General features: G+C 46.1%; 1 protein-coding gene across 1 annotated transcript in view; it reads right to left on the reverse strand.

The window, feature by feature from the left end:
• Window positions 1–15,813, reverse strand: part of UBE2R2 (ubiquitin conjugating enzyme E2 R2) — a 49,321-nt gene extending 33,508 nt beyond the window's left edge. Inside the window, exon 1 of the mRNA XM_033163720.1 lies at window positions 15,606–15,813. Within this exon, the coding sequence (XP_033019611.1) occupies window positions 15,606–15,782 (177 nt within the window). The 5' untranslated portion in view covers window positions 15,783–15,813. The remainder of the gene's footprint in view (window positions 1–15,605) is intronic.
• Window positions 15,814–22,785: the final 6,972 nt, after the last annotated feature.

The raw sequence follows: 22,785 nt of genomic DNA on the forward strand, positions 1-22,785 counted from the left end.
TTTCCTTTGGTACGGCTGCAAGGAGGAGTTTGGAAGTGTTCAGTCCTGGTTTCAATTATCTACTGCTATTCCAAATACAGTCAATGATAAGTATGGTTTGTTTAGACAAGCAAGCTTTGTGCCCCATTGTTTGAAGTTGGCTTGTTTCAAGCATAGTTAATATACCAGTTTGTGTCAAGTTTTGATGTGACAAGCTTTCGTTGATCTCAAATGGAAGTTAGGTTTCCAAACTACCCCTTGAGAGGCCATGCAAGACTGAGGGCTTACTGCAGATCACTCTCACCACAATAACATGATATCCAAACACAGCCTAGGTACCAACAGAAGTCAATCAAAATGCAGTAGTCAATCAGCATCTGCTTATGGACACAATCCCAACAAAACAGAATCGACTAGGGTACAATCTCATTAGATTGCTTTGGTGCCCTCAAGGGTTTCTGATGCAACTGGCATTTTATACCTTTGATTTTTATGGGTTGAATTTTAGCATTTCAGATATTTCGGTCGGCAACACATCAGCTTTAGCTGCACTGCACATAGAGTAGCTTAAGAATGCATAGCCAAGGGTGAAGAGCTTTTGCAAACACACTAGATAAAGTTGAGAGGGTTGTTATTTCGGTCTTGAAATGTTCCTTAAGCAGAAAAAAAGGCTAAATGTGGACAGCACATGAGATGATTCTGGTGACATCTGTAACAGCACACAGTTTTCTATGCTACTCCTTCACACAATTTAAGATCTATGGAATAATCTGGGAGATATGCAAGGGCAGGTGGTTTGTGACTGGAGCTTGCAGCCCTAGTGTATAGGAACTGCAGAACTTCCTCCTCAAGATGCTAACATATTCAGGTCCGTGGTCAGCCCAGAAAGCTTATCTAAAGCACCAAAAGCAAACTGCTGGAACATGAAAAGGCAGCATGCAGAGGACATTGAGGTCTCTGTGTGTTCACTGCCACTAACTCTTGCTTTGGGACAGTCTTAGTAAGAGAGGTTAGCTGTGTTTGTAGTGCACACAACAACCCTGACACAAACTTGATGGGATGCCAGGTTCCCAGTAGCCTGTACCTCCCTAATATGGAAAATGCAAAGTCATCAGATGTTTTGGAAATGACCTCAGGGGGTATTACAGTACGATCTGCTCAACATTTAAGGAAAGGCTGCCTGGTGTTTCACAAGAGCCAGCTTGCATTTGAATAAAGGTGCTTAAAAACGTTCTGTGCAGTTTGTGCATCCTAAAAATGCTACAGAAAGTTTCAGGCACAGGGCATGGGAATCTTCAGACTCCTGTATGAGCATGATAAAAAAATCCTTTCGCATTAATTGCACTTGTAGAATTATTCCAGTAGGCATATTGTGCTGGTTGGTTTCAATGTGTGGCAATCGATTATGGATGGAGGAGTTGCAGCATGTGGAACAGCCCAATCTTTACAGATTACAACAGAAGGCACAAACTGCAACACAACATGCGTAACAGGGAGCTGTTTTTAATTTGGCAGAGGGCGACATGACCTGCACTGAGCAGACAAAGTTAGTTAGGGGTGTCGTCCTGCAGAGAGACAAACAGGTCCAAGGGTGGATTTGGACAGCTTAACACATTCAAGCAGCTACACTCAGCACGTGAGCAACGGCTGAGGCTTTTAGATTCAGATACCTGCTGCCACATGCTGAAATTTTAAACAAAATAAACTCATCCAACACCCCAGACTCAACACAATTTGTACAGGGGTAATTTAAAGCAAACTATCCTGGATCCAAAAGAGAATCCAAGCATTAATATCCCTTATTGCTATGCATTCATTAGCTTAGAAGTCTGTTCTGCCTCTTCACTCATCCTCTTCATTTTAGACACACTGAGGCTTCTGCCTGTTCAAGGGAACATTTGTAGGAGTGCACCTTAGTTCTCACTTTTATCCTCCAGTATTACTTCTAAATATCCTGCGTCCCAAAACAAGCCATCTTAATGGCATGAATTCTGAGCAAGAGAGTGCTATTCAAGTAGGACAAGGAGAGTGCAACATTTGCATCTGAATATTTAAGCTTTCAGATGCAATATAGCTTCTGTTCCTGGTACAGGTTAAAGTACCATTACACTTGCAATTAAGGTTGCTACTGATGTAAAAGGACCTGGCTAACAGTTCAGCTCTATGGAACAATGTGTTCTGCTACCCAATTCAAAAACCTGTGTGCACCTCCTCAAAAGAAGGCATCACTGCAACTTTTTCGAAACATGTTCTGCAAGGGCAGCAAAGCAACTAGACCAGTGTTTCCCAAACTTGGTTCTCTGGCTGTTTTTAGACTACAACTCCCATCATCCCTAGCTAGCAGGAACAGTGGTCAGGGTCCTGTAGTTTTGTAGTCCAAAAACAGCTGGAAACCCAAGTGTGGGAAACACTGAACTAAACCAAGTCTTTATCTCTAACCCACCCTCCTCCCCACCCTCTGCGCCAACTGGTAAGGAAAGGGGGCATGGGGGGAGAACAGAGAGGGTACAATATCTGCTTTGCCCCTAGGCAATAAGATACAAGACAATTCTTGGTTAGAAACTTATTTCAATTCTTCTTCACAAAGAGTTTTAGCATCCCATCTAACAAATGACCAACCAATCCTTAGTGTGCTTCACATGTGGTTGGATTAACTTTTGCATGCCCCATTGCTTGGTTTCATAAACACTCCTGCAAGAATCTTTACGAACCAGGATCAACATACAATCCTAAGAGTTGCATCACCTCCTTATCTACCTACACAAACAGAACTCAAGAGCATTTCACTTACAAGCCTCTACTGCCTAAACTGGCTGATTCAGAGAGGTATGTAAGGCAAGGCAAGGGGCTCCAACAACCCCAATCCCACACACTGAAAAGAACACACCAGGGGGCCTGATGCATGCATGTAGAGCTGTTCCATGGAAGGTAGACCCCAAATGTACCAGAATCATCCTTCACATGGAAGAGCTCCACAGGTGTACATTAGAACACCTTCATATGCAGCATGGATGGCAAGCTAGCTCATGCAATCTCACTACCCCCAAGCCCTCTTTCAGTGCATGGAGGCATGCGGCTCTTAAGTCCACCAACTCCCACACCAAAGTGCTAGGTACAGAGGATTCTACATGGTTTTTGCTAATAGTGCATGTACTGCAACACAAAACGCACTGGAGGAAAGAATTAAAGGAACACCTAATAGATTTTTGAAATTAAACTTGTAGCTATTTACACAGATCACTTCCCTACATCTCACTAACTTGGACAAAGTTAGAGTGGCTTTGAACAGCTCCCAGCAAAAGTTAGAGAAACTACAAAACTGCACTTGCTTTGTGCATCCAAGAAAAAACATTCAATGAAGAGCCTCCACTTTTATATTTGGGCATTAGACTAGCAAAAAGCGATGCTACTTCTTCATGCTTCTAAGGACAGATACGGTAGATGTCATTAGAGAGCTTTGTAATCAGGAGTGTCTTAACATCACTTCTGGCATGAAAGAGAAGGGCCACTCACTACATCAAGGGTGTGGAATCTCTGCCCCACAGACCAAGTTAGGCCCAGACAGCAGATTTTGACTGGCCATACTCACCTGATGAGTGAGAGCAAGTGAAGCAAGGTGAGAGCAAGTGAAGCAATAGGTCACCACATAACTTCACCTGGTGTCAAAAGGATCACAGCATAGGTGCCAGGTGAGCCTGTTGTGGGAGGACATCTCAAACCCCAGGTGTCACAACCAAAATGGTCCTCTTGGTTGCAGCCACCCACCTCACCTCATTTGGCAGGGACACCCAGAGAAAGGGTGAGCAAGGTCCCAGAAGATAACCCCATACCATTTAGAAATTAAAGGGGAGTTATAGCACTCTTATTGGGCCTGGAAGTAGACTGTCAGTGCAAGGTGAGAGAGCAGAGGAATAATATGCCTTTCAGTGGCCAATCCCATTTAATCTTGCTGCCCTGTTATGGACTCTCTTCAGTTGTCCGGACAGCTTTAAAAGGCAGCCCCGCACATAGCACATTGAAATAATAAAGAAGGAGGTTACTGGAGTAGAGATAACTGTAGCAAGCCTATCTGTATGGATAGGTCACATGGGGTCACAGCTGGTAAACCAGTCTAAGCTGTTAAAAGGTATTCAGAGGCAGAGGTCACCTGTGCTTCCAGCACTAGTACGATTAAACAAATCAACACTAAGACACCAAATAATAAAACCAGAGATCAGTGCTATAATAAAAGACAGAATCAAGGCACAAAGCTACCTTAAAACCATGGCTTCCCGAAACTAGAGGAAAAATTAAATTTCCATTGATGTTGTCACCATCTGAGGTTCCAGGAGGAAGGAGTTCCACAGATGAAGCACCAAGTAATGGTAGAAATGTCTACTCCAGGTCCCTACACAACAAGCTGCACCCACTTGCAGGGCCAAAAGATGGCTTCCACCCCACTGACAATCTCAGGCTGAGAAATATGGGACCACCTCATACATGCAATCCTGGAGAAAAAGTAGTCTGGAACACTTCAAGGCAGCTTGCACACACACTTGTGTATAATAAAGATACACCAAGTCTGGGTTTCTCGAAGTAACCAAGTCTGAAGGCAGAATATTCACATCCTGCGCATAAGTAGCTCAAATGGAACCTCCTTGCAATGAGAGGATCCTCCCCCAAAACACCAAGCTTCCACAATGATTTTAAGCTGGTTGTCGTTTAGTTCTTCAGGGCTGTGTTAGACTGACAATGAAACTTAACGAAGTCACAGCTGACCTTGATAGAAATGTGAAAGTCATTTTGAGTTCACTTTCCCTCCCCAAAAACGTGAAATAATAGTAGTGATAATCAGGGGCAATCAACAGCCTGGATTATGGGTGATTTTAGGAAAGCTGCTGACTATTACAGCACAGATTTGAGTTGTCTCATGGTTTTACTATTTGTGCTTAAAACAGTAAAAGGTAAAGGTAAAGGGACCCCTGACCATTAGGTCCAGTCGTGTCCGACTCTGGGGTTGCGGCGCTCATTTCGCGTTACTGGCCGAGGGAGCCGGCGTACCGCTTCTGGGTCATGTGGCCAGCATGACTAAGCCACTTCTGGCGAACCAGAGCAGCGCACGGAAACGCTGTTTACCTTCCCGCCGGAGTGGTACCTATTTATCTACTTGCACTTTTGACGTGCTTTCGAACTGCTAGGTGGGCAGGAGCTGGGACCGAGCAACGGGAGCTCACCCCATCGCGGGGATTCGAACCGCCGACCTTCTGATCAGCAAGCCATAGGTTCTGTGATTTAACCCACAGTGCCACCCGCTTCCCTACAGTAGCATGAGCCTTATTAGCCATCAAAACAGTAGCATCAGCCTTATGAGCCATTTGGTGAGAATAAAACTTGGGAGCCAGAAACTTGCAATACACCTCCCTTTTGCACTGCTAACAAAATTACTCAGCTGTCCATGTGATGTAAGTGTCCTTAGGAGTTCAGTCATGGGTGGTTGGGACTATGCCGGTCTGACCCTGCAGAATACAGTTCACACAGGGATCAGAAACAACCTAATAAGCAAGTTTTGCATCTTACAGGGAAGATGCAGCTACAGGTAAGAACATGAAATTGGGGCATGCTGCACATGTGCATTATTTACTTAGAGCACAGGAAGCTGCCTTGCCCCAAGAAAATACCACTGGCCATTCTTCTTCTTTACCTCCCCCCCCTTCACCCTAAGGTCCCAGGATGGGTTACAACATTAAAACTAATGTTGCCTACACCAGGGGTGAGGAACTTGTGTCTACCCAGGGCTGCATTACTTTCAGGGCAACATGCCAGTGGTGGAAAAGGAGCAGAGGTTCATGTGGATGGAGCAAAAAACCTTTTACTTTTGTGTAAAATCCTAGTTACTACATGCACACCTCTCTCTAGCCACACCTGCAAAAGGCATTATTGAGAACATTCCAGCCAAGCAAAAACACAGGGTCCCCCAGCCTGGTCTACACTGGCTAACAACAATTATCCAGATTTTCAGACAGGGGACCTTCCCCATTGTTTCCTGGATATGTCAGAAGTTGAACCCAATACCTTTTGCATGCAAAGCAGATGCTCTACCACTGAGCTATGACCCTTCCCCAAAGGACTGTAGACATCAGTATTGTCCTACCCTAGTCACACGCTGCCACCAAGATCTGCAAAGAAGGGGCAGAGACAACTCTAGCAACATCGCACCGGTGGACAAGAAAGCAAATGGTGGCCCTCGGATTCAGACTGAAAGCCCTGCTGCCATGGCCATGGCCATGGCCAGGGTCAAGTCTCAGTCTCCCGGCTGCCTAGAACTGAGCAGCTGTAGCATATGATCCTCTCTAGTGAGCTGTATGGAGTTGGGCTCAATCTTGGGCTTCTTCCAGCCTCACTGCTGTAGAGGACTACAATTCCAGGGGGACAATGCAGTGGCTCAAGTTTCATTTCCCAGCAACTCCAACCTTTCCAAGATGCCAGTGTCATTATCGGTACATGCAATCTTGCACCTACAAACTACTAAGAGAGGGGAAAGAAGGGGAGGCGAATGCTAAGCAGGAGACAGTGCAACAAACACTTGCCCTGCAGTCTGACTCCAGCCACTCCGAAAATCATGCTGCAGAGGGGGGAAAGGCACTGTCTGACTGACCCCTCATGTTTATTAGTTTTTACCTGAGCATTTGTGCTGCTTTTTAAAAAAAATCTCAGTGTACCTTTAAAGCCACAGTGTGTTCCACAGGCAGAAGCACTTAGATTTATACTATACATACATAGTCTGAGCTTGCAGCTTATATTACTTCTCCTGACTGGCTTGGGGAGAGGGAGTAATGCTTTGAGCCATATGCCACATGTACCAAACCAAATACTGACAGTGCCAAGGAGTCAGCTTGTTTTGCTTTCTGCTCCTCGTGGTCTGGGGAAAGGGATTATGTGGTGCTGCAGTGCGCTCTGATAGACGACCTTAAAGCACTCTGCAGCCTCGCATAATCTGGCTTCCAGGTCAATGGCAAAAAGAAGGCAGCCAACAGAGCCACCTGTCTTGCCCAACCCTTAGAAAGGCTTACAAAGCAGACCTCCTCAACAGATGCCAATATTTGAATAATCCTGTTATGATCACGAAACCTTGGAATGTTTATCCACACCCCTTCATTCCCTCAAATAGTATGTGAGGTGCAAGGTTGCTCATGTGACAGTTCCCAGCCAAAAAAAGAAAAAGGAACAGCAGTGTAGAAGAAGAAGAGTTTGGATTTGATATCCCGCTTTATCACTACCCGAAGGAGTCTCAAAGCGGCTCACATTCTCCTTTCCCTTCCTCCCCCACAACAAACACTCTGTGAGGTGAGTGTTACTGAGAGACTTCAGAGAAGTGTGACTAGCCCAAGGTCACCCAGCAGCTGCATGTGGAGGAGTGGAGATGCGAACCCGGTTCCCCAGATTACGAGTCTACCGCTCTTAACCACTACAGCACACTGGCTCTCTCTGTATTCTCTGTGCTGTAACATTCCCCGTAGTTACATATATTTTAGTCCTCCGGGTTTACAATCAAATTAGTCTTCGCAGTTCTGGAGTTTGAGCAAAACTCACCATAGCACATTTTGTAGGCTCAGGAAACAAACCCTACAAACAGAAAAACACTCCCCACTGCCCAGTGGCTGAAAGTGCTTCCAAGTGATCTGAGTAACTTGGACAGTTAACTTGGACCAGATCCTGTAGAATTTTATCAGTTATGTTTTATCTGCACAATCAGAATGAATTTCAGGAACCAAAATGCTTTTCTTCTGTGTAGCCTGAGCATGAGCAGATAACGTTATATTTAATTGTTGTAGTTTGTCTTCACTTACCCCACCTCACCGCCCTATTCAATATCCCTACGTCATGAATGGATATATGGATAAACTATATATATATGGATAAACTAAGTTGTCATCTGAACTAGCCAGATGTTTAACTGACAATCAATCACAGTCAGTCCATCATTTGAAAAACAAGACTTTAGAGCCGTCTTGCCCCCCAAATGGCAACCAGACATTCCATTTTGGCAACTTTAACCTTGGTTTAAGGAGCCATTTGGCACCTAGCGTCTATATCTGAGTTTCTAACACTCGTTTTTGCGCCTGAAACCCAGGTTCTGGGTGCCATGTAGCAAGTAGCCTTTCTATCCCAGTTTCTAACACTGTCTGGAGCACTGTAGGAAGCAGCCTTGCAATTAAAACCACGAAAGTCCCAAGCCCATGAACACCACCCCTGCTTGTCACTTGTGGCACTCCAACAGAAGAAGCAATTGAAACTACATCCCCATTTGAAGAGACCTTCTCTCTTTTACCGCAGTGTTCAAGGCAAGTAGTGCTTTTCCAACTTGAACTTAAAGCAAGTTAGATATTAAACATTTTTTAAAGCTGGGTCCTTAAGGCAGTTGGGGGGCCCTACAAAGCATGGAGCACTCTTTTTATTCCTTCAATACAAGGACCAGCTGCTAACCAGACTGCACTGCCAATGAGCTACAAAGAATTCATTGTTTTGATAGCAAAAACATGTTCAAATTTACTGCACTTGCTCCTTTAATACTGTGTTTAGAGAGGTTTTGTGATCAAGATGTTAGATCTTGCTTTAAGCAAGGCAGACTTAAATTGCAACATAACATGGGAAAAGGTGAGATACAAGTAAGATCCTAAACTAGAGGAAGTGTTTGCCGAAAGGGGTTGGCTGTGTGGTTGTTGTTTTTTGCATTTGTTTTGGTTTCTGAGGAGTTGCCATTGCAGAAGATCATGTGTTCTACCCGGTTTGTCAGCGAGTGTTGGAAGGTTAAGATTTTCCGAAAGTTTATCCCCACCACAAGGTTTTCCAGGCAGGCTACAAAAGCCAATGAGTTATTGCCACCAACTCACTTTAAAGGAGCTAAAGTAAGCGAGGACAGGAGGCAAGGGTGCTTCCTTGTTTTTTCTGGACTAGGGCAGGCCAGTAGGCATCTAGCTAGCTAGCTTGCTGATTTTATGGCACAGCAGACATCTAGGCATATTGTGCCCAGATTACATTTCAAGTAGCCATCTCCAAGTTTCCATTCCATTGATGTATAAAACTTTGTCATCAGTCATCTCTCATTAATCCTCAAGAGCTTAAAGGGTTCTGAATTGCAAACTTACCCATGATGAGGCACAAAGGAACAGCAGCACAGAAGCTGCCCCTCCTGCTCTTAGTTCTCCATTAAGGGGCAGTGTATAACAGAGGCGCCAAGAGGTAAAGCTTTTGCCTTCTTTCAAGTGCAGGCAAGGTGTTCCTCCCTAACAGAGGAAACTGCCTCTACACAGAATTTTTTGGCCACATGAAGAGGTCAGCGTAGACTTCTCCCTAGGGAAACATGTAACTCTGGTCACCCACAGTTTGAAGTGCTAATTGGGGAAAAGCTTTATCAAATGCCAAGTGGCACACTGACATCCCTAGCTCTGGAGCAAGAACCAAGCAATTATTCAGGCCTTGCTGCCATTTCTTTGTAGACTTTAGGAGAGAGTTTTAGAATAAAGCCAGTTTGTTCACTAGGGCAAACTGGAATTTATAGATAGGGCAGTTGGTGTAAGAGGTTTCTGCCACAGCAGCAGCACCTTTAAAAGCTGGTAGCGGGAATTTGTGAGACTGAGAGTGGAAATGCATAGCAGCCAACAGCCAAATCATCCTGGCACATTGCCACTTTCCAGGCCTTCTGTGGCTACTGATAATTGCTTCTGGGCAAGTGGCAGGTTTCTATTCTACTAGCTTCCTCACTCAATAAATGCTTAAGGCTCTACCGCAGGGGTCAGCCAACTTTTTCACCAGGTGGCCGGGTCCACTGTCCTTCAGACCTTGTGGGGAGCCAGACTATATTTTGGAAAAACAATAATGAACAAATTCCTATGCCCCACAAGTAACCGAGAGATGCATTTTAAATAAAAGCACACATTCTACCCATGTAAAAAAAACCAGGCAGGCCCCACAAATAACCGAGAGATGCATTTTAAATAAAAGCACACATTCTACTCATGTAAAAAGATGCCGATTCCTGGACCGTCCGCAGGCCGGATTTAGAAGGTGATTGGGCCGGATATGGCCCCCGGGCCTTAGTTTGCCTACCCATGCTCTACCGCAAGCATTCTATTTGACAGAGCCCCCATTTAGTTATCAGAACTGGAAATTGCTACTAGCTGCCATTGCCCCCAGCAGTCAGACGATGCACGTCTAGTCACTGTAATGTAACACTTCACAAGAAGCCTGGATAGCTCAGTTGGTAAGAACATGGTGTTGATGATGCCAAGGCTGCAGGTTCAATCCCCATATGAGACAGCTGTGTATTTCTGCATTGCAGGGGGTTGGACTAGATGATACTCAGGGTCTCTCTTCCAACTCTACAGTTCCATGATTCTATGAAATCTATGATTCTAAGGAGCACATGGAAGCAAGGCCCAGTCCTCTGAGGCAAAACATATGCTTTGCACACACAAGCTGCCAGATTCATTAGAACAGTCCTGCTGGATCAAACTAAAGACACATCTGGTCTAGCATCCTGTTCTTCCAGTGGCCAGTCAGGTGCCTATGGAAAGCTGAGTGCAGCAGTGATTTCCAGCACCGAGAGGCATGTTGCCACCAGCAGCAGAGGAAGAACGCAGCCCTTGTGGCTAGTAGCCATTGATAGTCTTACCCTGCATTATTTTGTCTAATCATCTTCTAAAGCCCATTGCTACACACAAGTCACCATTTCCAGTTAAAGCAGACATTCAGCTAGTAGGAGAGATATTTCTTGAGGTCTTTTGAGAGCTACTGCTTTTAGAATAAGCTTTCAAAGCAAAATGGACTAATGGTCTGCCTAAGTACAAGGCAGTTTAATATGTGAGGTCAAATCCATGCAGATTTGAACTGGGATGGATGTACAAGCAGTTCTGTCACCATGACACACTTACAAGGGCAAAAGAGGCTACCAAGTCCCCGACAGATAAATGCTCTCAAGGCACAAATGCTCACAGGGCAGACCAGGAAAGAGATGAAAACAGCAAAGTTTATATCAGTGTAATGGAGCTATATGTGTGAAACCCTCTTGTGTGATAGTGGGAGTGAGGAACAGTAGATTTTTGGGGAGACAGAAGGGCCTGCTGTGCTTAAACTGAAATAATAAAGGGGGGAAGCTTAGTTTCAGAAACCCCACCTGGCCCCTTTGTTCCAATTCAAGGGTGCAGGAAAGTAGGCGGGAAGGATTTGGCAATTTAATGGAACAGCAGTATTAAGGCCACATCCAAACAAACAAATGGCAAGGCAGTAAATAGGAACAGGGCAACAAAACCAAATGGAAGAGACACCACAGATATTCAGGCACTAAGCAGACCAGCATTCCTCAACCCAGCTGGCAGGAGCCTCCATTAGCAGCAAAGTTTTGGAGTCTGTTGAAGATTGGTTTGTTGCAGCACAATGTTTGACAGTAGTCTATTGCATAGGCCCAACTCAAATGAGTCTCCATTAAAATCTCTCTTGGCAAATCTCTCTTTGACTCTTAGAACAAAGTCCCTTCAGCTTGTGCTATGAATGCTGTCCTACAATTCACTCTATACCGTGCTATTTCCCAACTGGCTCACAGCACCAACACATCTGTTTATTACCATAGTCGGAACCTGATGTCCAAGACACCTCTAAAACTTTCTAAATCCCATGAGAGTGAACACACATTTTCCTTCAAAAGTAAACAATTACAAAAGTGCCCATTAATCCTTAATTTCTACCTACTGCAAGAACTCCAGAACTGTTTCTCCAAAGGATCCTTTTGGATACTGAAAAAGCAACAGCATTCCCTTTCCCAATTTCCCTGGTAACTTGGTGGCAAATATCCTTAGGGGCAGAAACTGTTAAACATAGTTTGCTAAGATAGTATCAAAGTGGCCTCTGACAAAGGGAAAGCTTGCGTCATCAACCATTTGTATAAAGTAAAGCAGCAAATATTTGTACTTCCAAAAAGCTTTTCATAAATTCACTTAAGCTCCTAAAAAACCTCATCAGTCATAGGATAATAGGGTATGCATCTTGTTGAAGATGGAAGATTATTATATCAATAACTAGCATCATTGACAGATAATTGGAACCTTCAGGCAGAGCTAGCATTTTATTTAATTCAATTATTAAATCATCTAATTACAAAAATTCCTCTAGACAATGAAAGAATTGAATGGCAGATGCTGCACACAAAACAGGGGATGATCACCTACATCCCATCCCATTTACAACCCTTTCCGGAAGTATTTACTTAACTAGATAGCCAATGGTTTCATTCGATAAGGACAGTTACATTCTTAACACATACTTTAACCTGGAGGATTAATAAATTCATGCACCTTGCAATGCACAATTTTACCCATATGATTCCACCCACCCAGTATTGTATTTGGTATACAGGAATCAAAATTCTGCCTTTTAAAAAAGCTGCTCTTCACTTCTATGCTGTCCTCTATCTGAAGTAATCAGTACAGCATGCATGAGTTCTCTCCCCTTGCCATTTCTGTCTTCACAACCACCATAGGATAACCATTTGCTTCCTGTTCCCTCCAGGATGCCTACTTCTACAGTTCTCAGGTAGTACACTTTGGTTATCATTCTGTCTCATGCACAGAGACTAGTGGAACAACATTTTGGGAATGTGCCAGGTTGTGGTGAAAGGTGATAAAATTCCAAATGTTTGCACGTATCTGATCTTGAACAGCATCTTGTCCCCTAACCTACTTCTTTCCAAAGGTATCCTCCTTGGTAATGGGATGTCATATTCCACTCACCACTGATTTTTGCCCTCTAGTGCCAAAAGTCGTATGACTGAAAATATGACAATTTTCTAGGCAACAAAATATCTGAATATCAGATGGTGTAAACAAACAAGGGGTGATAATTAAATTTGCCATTTAATGATCAATTATTCAAAGCATTTCGTAGAACTGTAAAGATATGCCAATGAGAATATGCTACCTTTTAAAATAAACTCCAGAGTTCTCCTCTCATGACTAGTTTATTCAAAGCCAATGTTAAGTAACAATGTTATAAAAATATGCCATGGCTGTTGAGAAGAGCGAGACAAAATTAAAGGCAAGTCACTTTTAGATGAGGCTATGGATAGTGCAAAGCAGGGTATGCCTTTTCCTGAATGGGGAAAGCTTGTATACCTCCTACACAGCTGGAAGAAAGGAAACAGTAGAAAAGATTTCTGCCAAGTTAACTCTGATACAATTGAGGTTTCAGACCTAAGCACACTTACTAGAATTAGGTCCCACTGAATTAAGCAAGGCTTGCTTCAGAGCAAAGAGGCACTTAAGAAAATTCTTAGTTTCATGAAGTTGGCCATGTTGCTTTGTGTACTTGGGGATCTCAACAACCAAGCGTGTCAAGCATTTTACTGTTCTACAGCTCAAAGATATCCAAGTGAAACGGAAACCAGTACGGGCTGGGTGCAATGAAGGTATCCCAATGTAAGGTAAAAAGGTAAAGGGCCCCTGGATGGTTAAGTCCAGTCAAAGGCGACTATAGGGTGCAGCGCTCATCTCACTTCAGGACAAGGGAGCCGGCATCATGTGGTGAGCATGATTAAACCACTCCTGGTGCGACAGAACACCATGAATTTACCTTCCTGTCGCAGCAGTACTGATTTATCTACTCGCACTGGTGTGATTATGAACTGCTAGATTGGCAGGAACTGGGACAGAGCAATGGGAGCTCACCCCATCATGCAAATTCAAACCACCAACCTTCCAATTGGCAAGCCTAAGAGGCTATGGGCTCTCGACCACAGCGCCACCCTCTCCCAATATACAAAGCTCCTAGCTAAGGCTCAGTGTCTGTTACTAGAATTTGTAAAGCACCCTTAACAGCTCATTCACATTCATTTTACAGTTAACTACAGATGCAGCATGCAACACGTTCCAACCCTACCTAGCTGAATACAATAAAAGTGGATCCAGTATACTCCGATTTTAATGTGCAGGTTTTAACGGTACTCAGAGCGCCAGTGGAAATAACTTTTTATTGAAGGTCTAACAGGAGATGGCTGAAATATAGCCATTACAACTATACAGCATTAGACAAAATCCCAGTTATCCCTTTCCTTCAAGATTAAATGTGCTCAATTGTTTTTCCTTAAGAAGCACGTTTAAAACTCCCTCAAAGTTAAAACTCCAGTTTCAGAGATCTGCATGTAGGCCTGATACATGGGTTATAGTAAAATTCATGCAACTCACTGGAACTAAGCACACTGTCTCTCTACACCGGAGTACATGGTAAATAGCACAATGTGACAAGGATGATATGTGAGATTTGGAGCTTACAGGATTTGCAGTGCTACAACGTTTTGAGGCTTTCCCAGCTCAAAACGCTATCATGATATGGGAATATTTTCCTGCTCAGCCTTGCATGATGACAGTTTTCTTACACTTGGTGAAACTACTTTGCATCTAGGAGGGAATGCCCCCTCAACACTTCCCCCAGTGACAGTGATCTGATTTTCTTATGTCCTTTGACAGTTGGACATAAGAACTGAGGGGAAAGGGTCTTTATTTCTGGTTGAGGTGTTGGACTATGTGAGAGGACTGTGCCCAACACTATTCTGTGCTTCCAGGATCATGAGTTGGCACATACATAGGACATTATATGCCACTGCCCTACATACTGTAAGAAGAGCTATAGCCAACCAACTATCAAGATGGTGAAAGGGGCGATAAAGGGGATAATAGGCAGAGAACCAAGACAATAGGTAAAAGACACCACCTCTCACACTGGCATGCAAATGGGAAAAAATAAAACAGGGGAGCCAAGACAGTGTTCAGTGATTAGGAGCAGGGGTTCAAGATTATGGAGAAGCTAAAGCAATCCTTAGGGATGTGTGGGCAAGAGAAGAGAGTTGCCCTCAGATAAATGGCAGTGACAGGGAGCAATGTCTGGGTATTCTACTGACCTGCATCTACTGAGAAAGTGCTTTTCAGTGGGAAAGAACAGAATGTGTTCTAAGAGACTACCCTATATAGAGACAAGTTATAGAAATCTGGAAGCTTCCACAAGAGCATGGGAAGGTAGGCAGGACCTGAGATGCTCAGAGAAATCTGAAGCATAAAGGAGAGAGGAGTGGGGGTAGAATCCCAAAGTGTCACCAGGAGATTTCTGCAGACAAAGAAACAGTGGCAGGATTGTTGAAAAAGCCAGAAAGATGTAGAGCAATTTTGGGGGGAAGGGGCCATTTTGAACGGAAGAGAGAAGGTGTGGGATCGTGCCTGCGGTGCTGGCAAAGGCTCAGTTTAGGGCAGTGAGTTAGTTCTAACATACCGGTAGAAGAAATTCACTGCTGCTGCTTACATAACAGAACATGATGCAAAAAAGGGGGTGTACACCACATTCTCAAATATAAAAAAGAAGTTATCAGGGCAAGCTCACAGGAGCTCCTACAGAGGGTTTTGAATGCAAGGCACTTACTACCACCACTTGTGCTCCAGAGGTGTAGGGGGCACAGAAGTGAACCCCTCCGCTCACCTAGGGGACTGTGCCCCCGTTAGGACTCCTGTGGGTGGATGGGGGCGTAGGCACGGCTGGGCAGGGGAGGGGGCTATATGTGTGTCCACCACCACCACCCCCGCCCCTCTCTCAGGGGAAGGGGTCTCGCTCACCTTGAAGTAGCCTCCCTCGTAGAGGGTGTTGGGCGGCCCGAAGATGGCCACCTCCCAGTTGTAGAGGTCGGACTCGTCCACCAGGGTGATGCGGAAGCCCTCGACGGGCTCCTCCTGCAGCCCCTTCAGCTCCAGCATCAGCGCCTTCTGCGAGCTGCTCACCTGCTGCTGGGCCATCGCGGCAGCGGGCGAGGGAGAAGGCGAGGGGCGGGCGAGGGGCGGCGCGGGCGAGCCGCCGAGGGGCAGTCAGGGCCGGCCGGCCCGCGGAGACCCCCTGCAGCTGCCGCCCTCCGCCGCCCGCCCGCCCGCCAGCCCCGGGGCCCCCGCCCGCCCCCCGGGATCCGGATCCCCCGCCCGCCCGCCCGCCGCCTCGAAGGCCTCCCTCAGCAGCGGGGGCGGCTCCTCGTCCCGAGGCCTCCTCCTCCTCCTCCGGAGAGTGGCTCCGCGGCGGCGGCCGAGGCAAGGCCTGCGGGGGCTCCGGCCAGGCCTGGGCCCGGAGGCCTCTGAGGGGGGGAGGAGGAGGAGGAGGAGGGCGAGGGAGGCCTGCGAGGAAGGCTCCTCCTCAGACGCCTCTGGACTCGGCGAGGGGGAGAAGCGGGGAACGCTAGGCCGGTCGGTCGGCCAGCCGCCCGCCGGACGGACGAACTGACGGACCGCTCGCCCGCTCCCTCAGGCTTCGGCCTCTGCTGCCTCCCTGGGCGCTCTCTCCACACGGGGACAGACGGACGGGCGTACAGACACGCGCACGCGCACACACGGCCGCCAGAAACAGCAGCAGCAGCAGCCCCACGGCCGCCGCTTCCTTTTGTGACGGCGCCGCCGCTCGGCCAGTGACCTCAGCGCGCAAGTTGCACGGCACGCCCCGCCCCCGCCGGTGTCGTCATCAGCCCCCGCCGTCGCCTGCTGCCGCTGCGGCCCCGACACATAAGCCGCGCCTTCCCTCGCCCCGCCCCCAAATGAAGACTCCCTCTTGCGGTCTGCGACTGCTTATTGGTCCGATTTGGAACGCCCGCCTCTTCCTCCAAGCAGCTTGGCTCTCGCGCTGCCCATATAAGGCCTCGGCCTTGCCTCCTTCTTGTTTATTGCAACGGGGCTGTTCCCCGATTGGGCGCGCCGCCGGCTAAGCTAGGCGACCCATGCCTCCCCTCGCAAACTTAAGGCTTTCCTCCCATCTCTCACGATTGGTAGCTTGTTACAAAGCCACGCCCCACCTCCCTCCTATTGGGTAAAGTTTGCAGTTGAGCCCGCCCTTCTCATCGGCTACGGTCTTCCATTGGCTAAAGGACCAACCGTATATATTATGTAGCTATCCCGCCCACCTTCCTCCTTATTGGCCATGGTGTCTCTTTTCTAACTTGCTGCCTCCCTTGTCTATTCCAACATGCGGAACCAATCTCTTCCTTAGGTCCATCCTTTCTTAAAGGGGCAGGGCCATTATTTCCTTCTTGCCTCTTACAACAAAGCCTTTCCCCCTCCCAGGATATATGTAGAAATGTAAATTGAGAAAGTTACTAAGGAAACTGCATGATGATGGGCTGTTTGCTGCAAAGTCTTACTGCACTGCGTTAATCTTGTCCATTCATATCAACAGCGCTGCTAAAATAAAATAAAAATCTCTGTATTTGTTTGTTGCATTTATATCATGGTTCTCCCCCCCCACCCTCACTGAATCCCCAAAACAACAACCCTGTGAGGCAGGTTAAGCCAAGAGGCAGTGGCTGCTCCGGGACAGTGGAGGGCGTGTGGTCTATGCCCCATAGGTATAGTGGTAGTGGAAATGCTCTGCAGGGCAGGGGGGGGGGATTTCCCTTTTTAAAAAGGGAAAAGTTGACAGCTATGGGGAGAGACAAAAAATAAATGGGGAGTGGAGGAGGATCAGTTGTTGGGGAGTGAGAAATGCCCCTATTTTCATCTGAGGAACGTTGGAGGGTATTATATAGGGCTTTATACCCCAGTAGTGAAAATCCAGTTTCAGGAGAGGTGTACCATGTCATCAGAACTTTGCCCCACAATGCAACTCTGTTGCATCATTTTGCACTTCCTGAACCTTCCAGACCAAATTCAAGTGCCCCCTTTATAAGAGGTATGCAGTACAGACATAAAGGAGATGGCCTTCTCAATAGCAGTGGCTAGCAATGGGAAAGAAATTATATTCAGTTCACATTTAAAGCCCACCTATAAAATTTGCACTTTCTTTCTTAAAAAATATTGTTTATTAAATATTTTCTCGATTTACAAAGGTAGTGCAATGTCTCTCTTGTATTTTTTCCATGTAACATTTTTACAAATCAGTTTTGTCTGTTGAGACATTAGGAAGAAAAGGGGGAAAGAGGTGGGAGGGGTGGGGAGATGAGTGGGGTGGGGTGACGGTGTTTCAATTTTAGTTAATATATGTAGGGTTTGGTGTCAGCGTTGTTAGTGCAGGTTCTCTGTTGATCACTTGTGCTCCTTTGTTGGTGAGAGAGGTCGGGGTTGGCGTAGGGTGCGATTGTTCATTTGTGGTAACCAAAGAACACCAAGCAATCCAAATTTGCAGTTATTCAAATTTTGCAGTGCAGTTCTCCAAACAAGGTTTACAGAAATGTATGTGTTATGTACTGAGTTGAATAGGATCCAAACTGCAGCAGTCTGATTGGTCCTAGAACAATAGGATTGAGATTGCAGCAGTCTGACTGGTCCCAGAACAATAGGATTGAGATTGCAGCAGTCTGACTGGTCCCAGAACAATAGGATTGAGATTGCAGCAGCCTGATTGGTCCGCAGGAGCCATCCAATCCAGCTCCAGGTGGAAGTGAATCCGCACTCCGATTGGCATACAGGAGTATCCTGGAATTAGCCAATCACGTGGGGCCCATTGTGTAAATAGTGTATATAAAGCAAACGTTTTGGGGGAACTTCATTCCTCACTACTATGAGCTGAATAAAGAGCATGAAATTCACACTTGACTCCGAGTATATTTCAGTATGTGTTGTTGTTGTTGTTCAGTCGTTCAGTCGTGTCCGACTCTTCGTGACCCCATGGACCAGAGCACGCCAGGCACGCCTATCCTTCACTGCCTCCCGCAGTTTGGCCAAACTCATGTTAGTAGCTTCGAGAATACTGTCCAACCATCTCATCCTTTGTCGTCCCCTTCTCCAGTATGTGTTAGGAGAAAGATAAAGATATTAGCAGATGTTTGTTTAAAAATGCATTCTATTAGGAGAAATACACGTAGCAATTTGCATTAAAATGTCAAGCATTAATGTGGAGAGCTGAATGTAAGATTGGAATAATGAAAAGCTGAGTGTGCCGAAATTGACAGATCCTTCCACCCCTAGTGGTGGTGACACCCAAATTATGGAATTGACCCCCCACAAAAAGAAGTCTTACCCAGCACCCATGTGGCAATCTTTCCAGCACCAGTCCAAACCATTTTTATTCACCCAATAAATTTATTATATTTCTTGTCATTTCTAGTTCTATCCCCAGAACTCACCATTCAGTGAAACCTGGGACACCCAACAATAATTTGTTAGGCGCCTGAAAGAAAACTTAAGCGCTGGGCCCAGTGATATTAAATGGTCAGCAGTTAAGATACCCAGAGAAAGGGATTTGAAATGCACCCACCATATTGAAGCCAGTTAATTGGACGGAACAATTTCAGAGAGACACGGAGCTGTGCAGCATTGTGCTGCATGTACTGGTTCATTAAGCCTACAGGGCTGTTTTGAATGCTAGTTGTAACTTACATAACTCATGTCATAATTGACATGAGACCAAGCACTTTGAAGAACAGTAAGCCACTTCTGGCGCGAGCCCCATATTTCACTTGCGAATAAAAGAGCTTGTGATTTCTTCTTTACCCTCCCATCTTTGCGTCCTTTGTCTTGTGGCCTTGGGGTAGAGCTCATCTCAAGAGCTTACAGCTGCTCCCTTATCAGAACACAGAAGCCTTGTTCATGTCGCCTCAAGGGCCCTTGGCTGAAGCCGAACAGCCGAAGGTCTATTGCCGATTGCCTCTTTTTCTTGAGGAGCTCATCTTCCTACCTTGCAGCTCAGTGCCCAGCATGGGGGGTCAATCATTGCCCCTTCCCAGCTTCAGAAGTATCATCAGCCTCCATCTCCACACATACGTCCTCCTCTCACAACAGTCCTCCTTGGATTTTGTCATTGATTTTAAGCATGTTTGTCGGTCAATCCTCTTCAAAGGTCATTCTCCCCTGTATAATTCTTATCTCATTATACATAACAAAGCCATCCTTAGCCATCTCACCCCTTGCATTTCCCTGCAAGACTAATTGCAGCCTTTTAGAGTCGTCAACTGGTTTTCCACACTTATCAGCCTATCACCCATTCCCACCACCCTTCTGAGTAATACCCCTCCCCACTCCCCCACTATATTTAAGGATCTGGTGACTTCTGTTTCAGTGTATCTGAAGAAGTGTGCATGCACACGAAAGCTCATACCAGGAACAAACTCAGTTGGTCTCTAAGGTGCTACTAGAAAGAATTTTCGATTTTATTCTCCCCTCTGTGCAACCACAGATCCTTGAGCACATTCCTCCCAATGTGCTTCCCAATGAGTGTTTATTGTGGGATTGGGGTGTTGTTTTGTGCTGGTTGTGCCTCCTACTCCCATCAGGTAGCTGATGGGGCTCAAACCCTCCGTGAGTAAGGGACTTCCCCTGCATGCGAAGACAGGCTCCGACAGACTTGTCCAACGGTAAAAAAAGGCGGGTTCTTTTTTATTTTATTTATTTAAATGTATAATTTTATTTACAATCTTATAATTATAACCTTTTAATGAGGGTGAAAGAGGAGAGCGCAAAATATGGTCTGAAGCTAAACATCAAAAAAACTAAGATCATGGCCACTGGTCCCATCACCTCCTGGCAAATAGAAGGGGAAGAAATGGAGGCAGTGAGAGATTTTACTTTCTTGGGCTCCATGATCACTGCAGATGGTGACAGCAGTCACGAAATTAGAAGACACCTGCTTCTTGGGAGAAAAGCAATGACAAACCTAGACTGCATCTTAAAAAGCAGAGACATTACCTTGCCGACAAAGGTCTGTATAGTTAAAGCTATCTTTTTCCCAGTAGTAATGTATGTGAGAGCTGGACCATAAAGAAGACTGATCGCCGAAGAATTGATGCTTTTGAATTATGGTGCTGGAGGAGACTCTTGAGAGTCCCATGGACTGCAAAAAGATCAAACCTATCCATCCTTAAAGAAATCAGCCCTGAGTGCTCACTTGAAGGACAGATCCTGAAGTTGAGGCTCCAGTACTTTGGCCACCTCATGAGAAGAGAAGACTCCCTGGAAAAGACCCTGGTACTGGGAAAGGTGGAGGGCACAAGGAGAAGGGGACGACAGAGGATGAGATGGTTGGACAGTGTTCTCGAAGCGACTGGCATGAGTTTGGCCAAACTGCGGGAGGCAGTGAAAGATAGGCATGCCTGGCGTGCTCTGGTCCATGGGGTCACGAAGAGTCAGACACGACTGAACAACAAATCATTGGCTATGCCAGAAACCCTTCCCTGAAGCAGCAGCTCTTCTCCTATGCCATCCTGGGTTTTGCACTCTCTGAGGCCATGGGGCTGTCCTGCTTGATGGTGGCATTCCTCATTCTCTTTGCAATGTGAAGGAGCCAGATGTGCTGCCTGTTATGCACTCTCCTCTCTTTCCCCCCTGCGTTTAGTCCAGTGTGTACGACAACCTGATTGTTCTGTGGCAGATAGGGGAAGCCCAATTGTTAACCAAATTTGTCCAGCTCAGAGGGGGCAAGTCAATAAATACTGTATTGGTATAAAAAGGGGGGAAGAGGAGGGTCTTGTGTTCTGGGCAGCCCAGGACCCCCATGCACACTGCCCAGACCTGCGCCTTAGGGAGTTTGACTTGCGCCTCAGAGCGGTTTGACTCCCTCCCAGAAGCGCACTCCTTTGTCTTTTGAGACAGATGCCAGCCACAAGGTGCCTCCTTCCTTCCACCCGCAATTCACTTTAAGATTGCCCCATGTTTCTAGTCCTCCATCCTTCCTGGCCAGAGAGGATACCTCATTTCTGTCAGGTTCCTAATACACAGCCTGAGGAAAAGCAGCTGCCAAATGCTTTGACAGCTCAATCTCGAGGCTTTCCAAACAGTGTCAAGCTCTCTCCTCTGAAGTCTGATTCGTTTCTTTCTGTATAAGAACAAGCATTAAAGAGGCATCCTAGCCCGCTGTGGGTTAAACCACAGAGCCTAGGGCTTGCTGATCGGAAGGTCGGTGGTTCGAATCCCCACGATGGAGTGAGCTCCCGTTGCTCGGTCCCTGCTCCTGCCAGCCTAGCAGTTCGAAAGCACGTCAAAGTGCAAGTAGATAAATAGGTACCGCTCCGGCGGGAAGGTAAACGGCGTTTCTGTGCACTGCTCTGGTTCGCCAGAAGCGGCTTTGTCATGCTGGCCACATGACCCGGAAGCTGTACGTCGGCTCCCTCGGCCAGTAAAGCGAGATGAGCACCGCAACTCCAGAGTCGTCCACGACTGGACCTAATGGTCAGGGGTCCCTTTACCCTTTACCTAGCCCGCTCACAGGTCCTTTATAATACTAGTGGTAACAGTTGGCCCTGGAGAATATTTTATACCAATGTTATGTATCTGGTGTTAGCCACCCTGAGCCCAACTTTGGCCGGGGAGGGTGGGATATATATAAAAGTTTTTTTATTATTATTACTTGTTATTATTCCTTTGTAAGAAAATATGAAATAACGTAAAACCATTTTTGCAGGGGGAGGGAGGGAAATCAATGGGGGGGTTGACAAGAAATTTTCCGCACCGGGTACCACCTGACCTACCCACGCCTCTGGAAGGGTGACAAAATTTTTTTTACCCCTGGGTATCAATTTACCTTGCTACACCCCTGTCTCCAGCTGCAGGGCAGACTGCAGAGCATCCATGTTGTTGCCCCACTCGTCCTTCTCTGGTTTCTTGAGGTCTTTCAGCAAGATGCGGCCCCCTCTCTTGTTTTGGTATTTAGGTCCTGCCATTCTGATGAACATCAGCGAAAAAGTTGTCTGTGTAAGCAGAGATAAGCTTGATGAGGTTACTCTAAAATTCATCTGAGGGAATCCTCTTTTACATTCACTTGGAGATATTGCAATCATATCTAAATTGTGCTTTAGAGGAAGTAGTTCGTCTGGGGCTTCATTTTCTTGATGATATT

The sequence above is a fragment of the Lacerta agilis genome, chromosome 11 (genome assembly GCF_009819535.1).
Source record: "Lacerta agilis isolate rLacAgi1 chromosome 11, rLacAgi1.pri, whole genome shotgun sequence".
Taxonomy (NCBI): Eukaryota; Metazoa; Chordata; class Lepidosauria; order Squamata; family Lacertidae; genus Lacerta; species Lacerta agilis.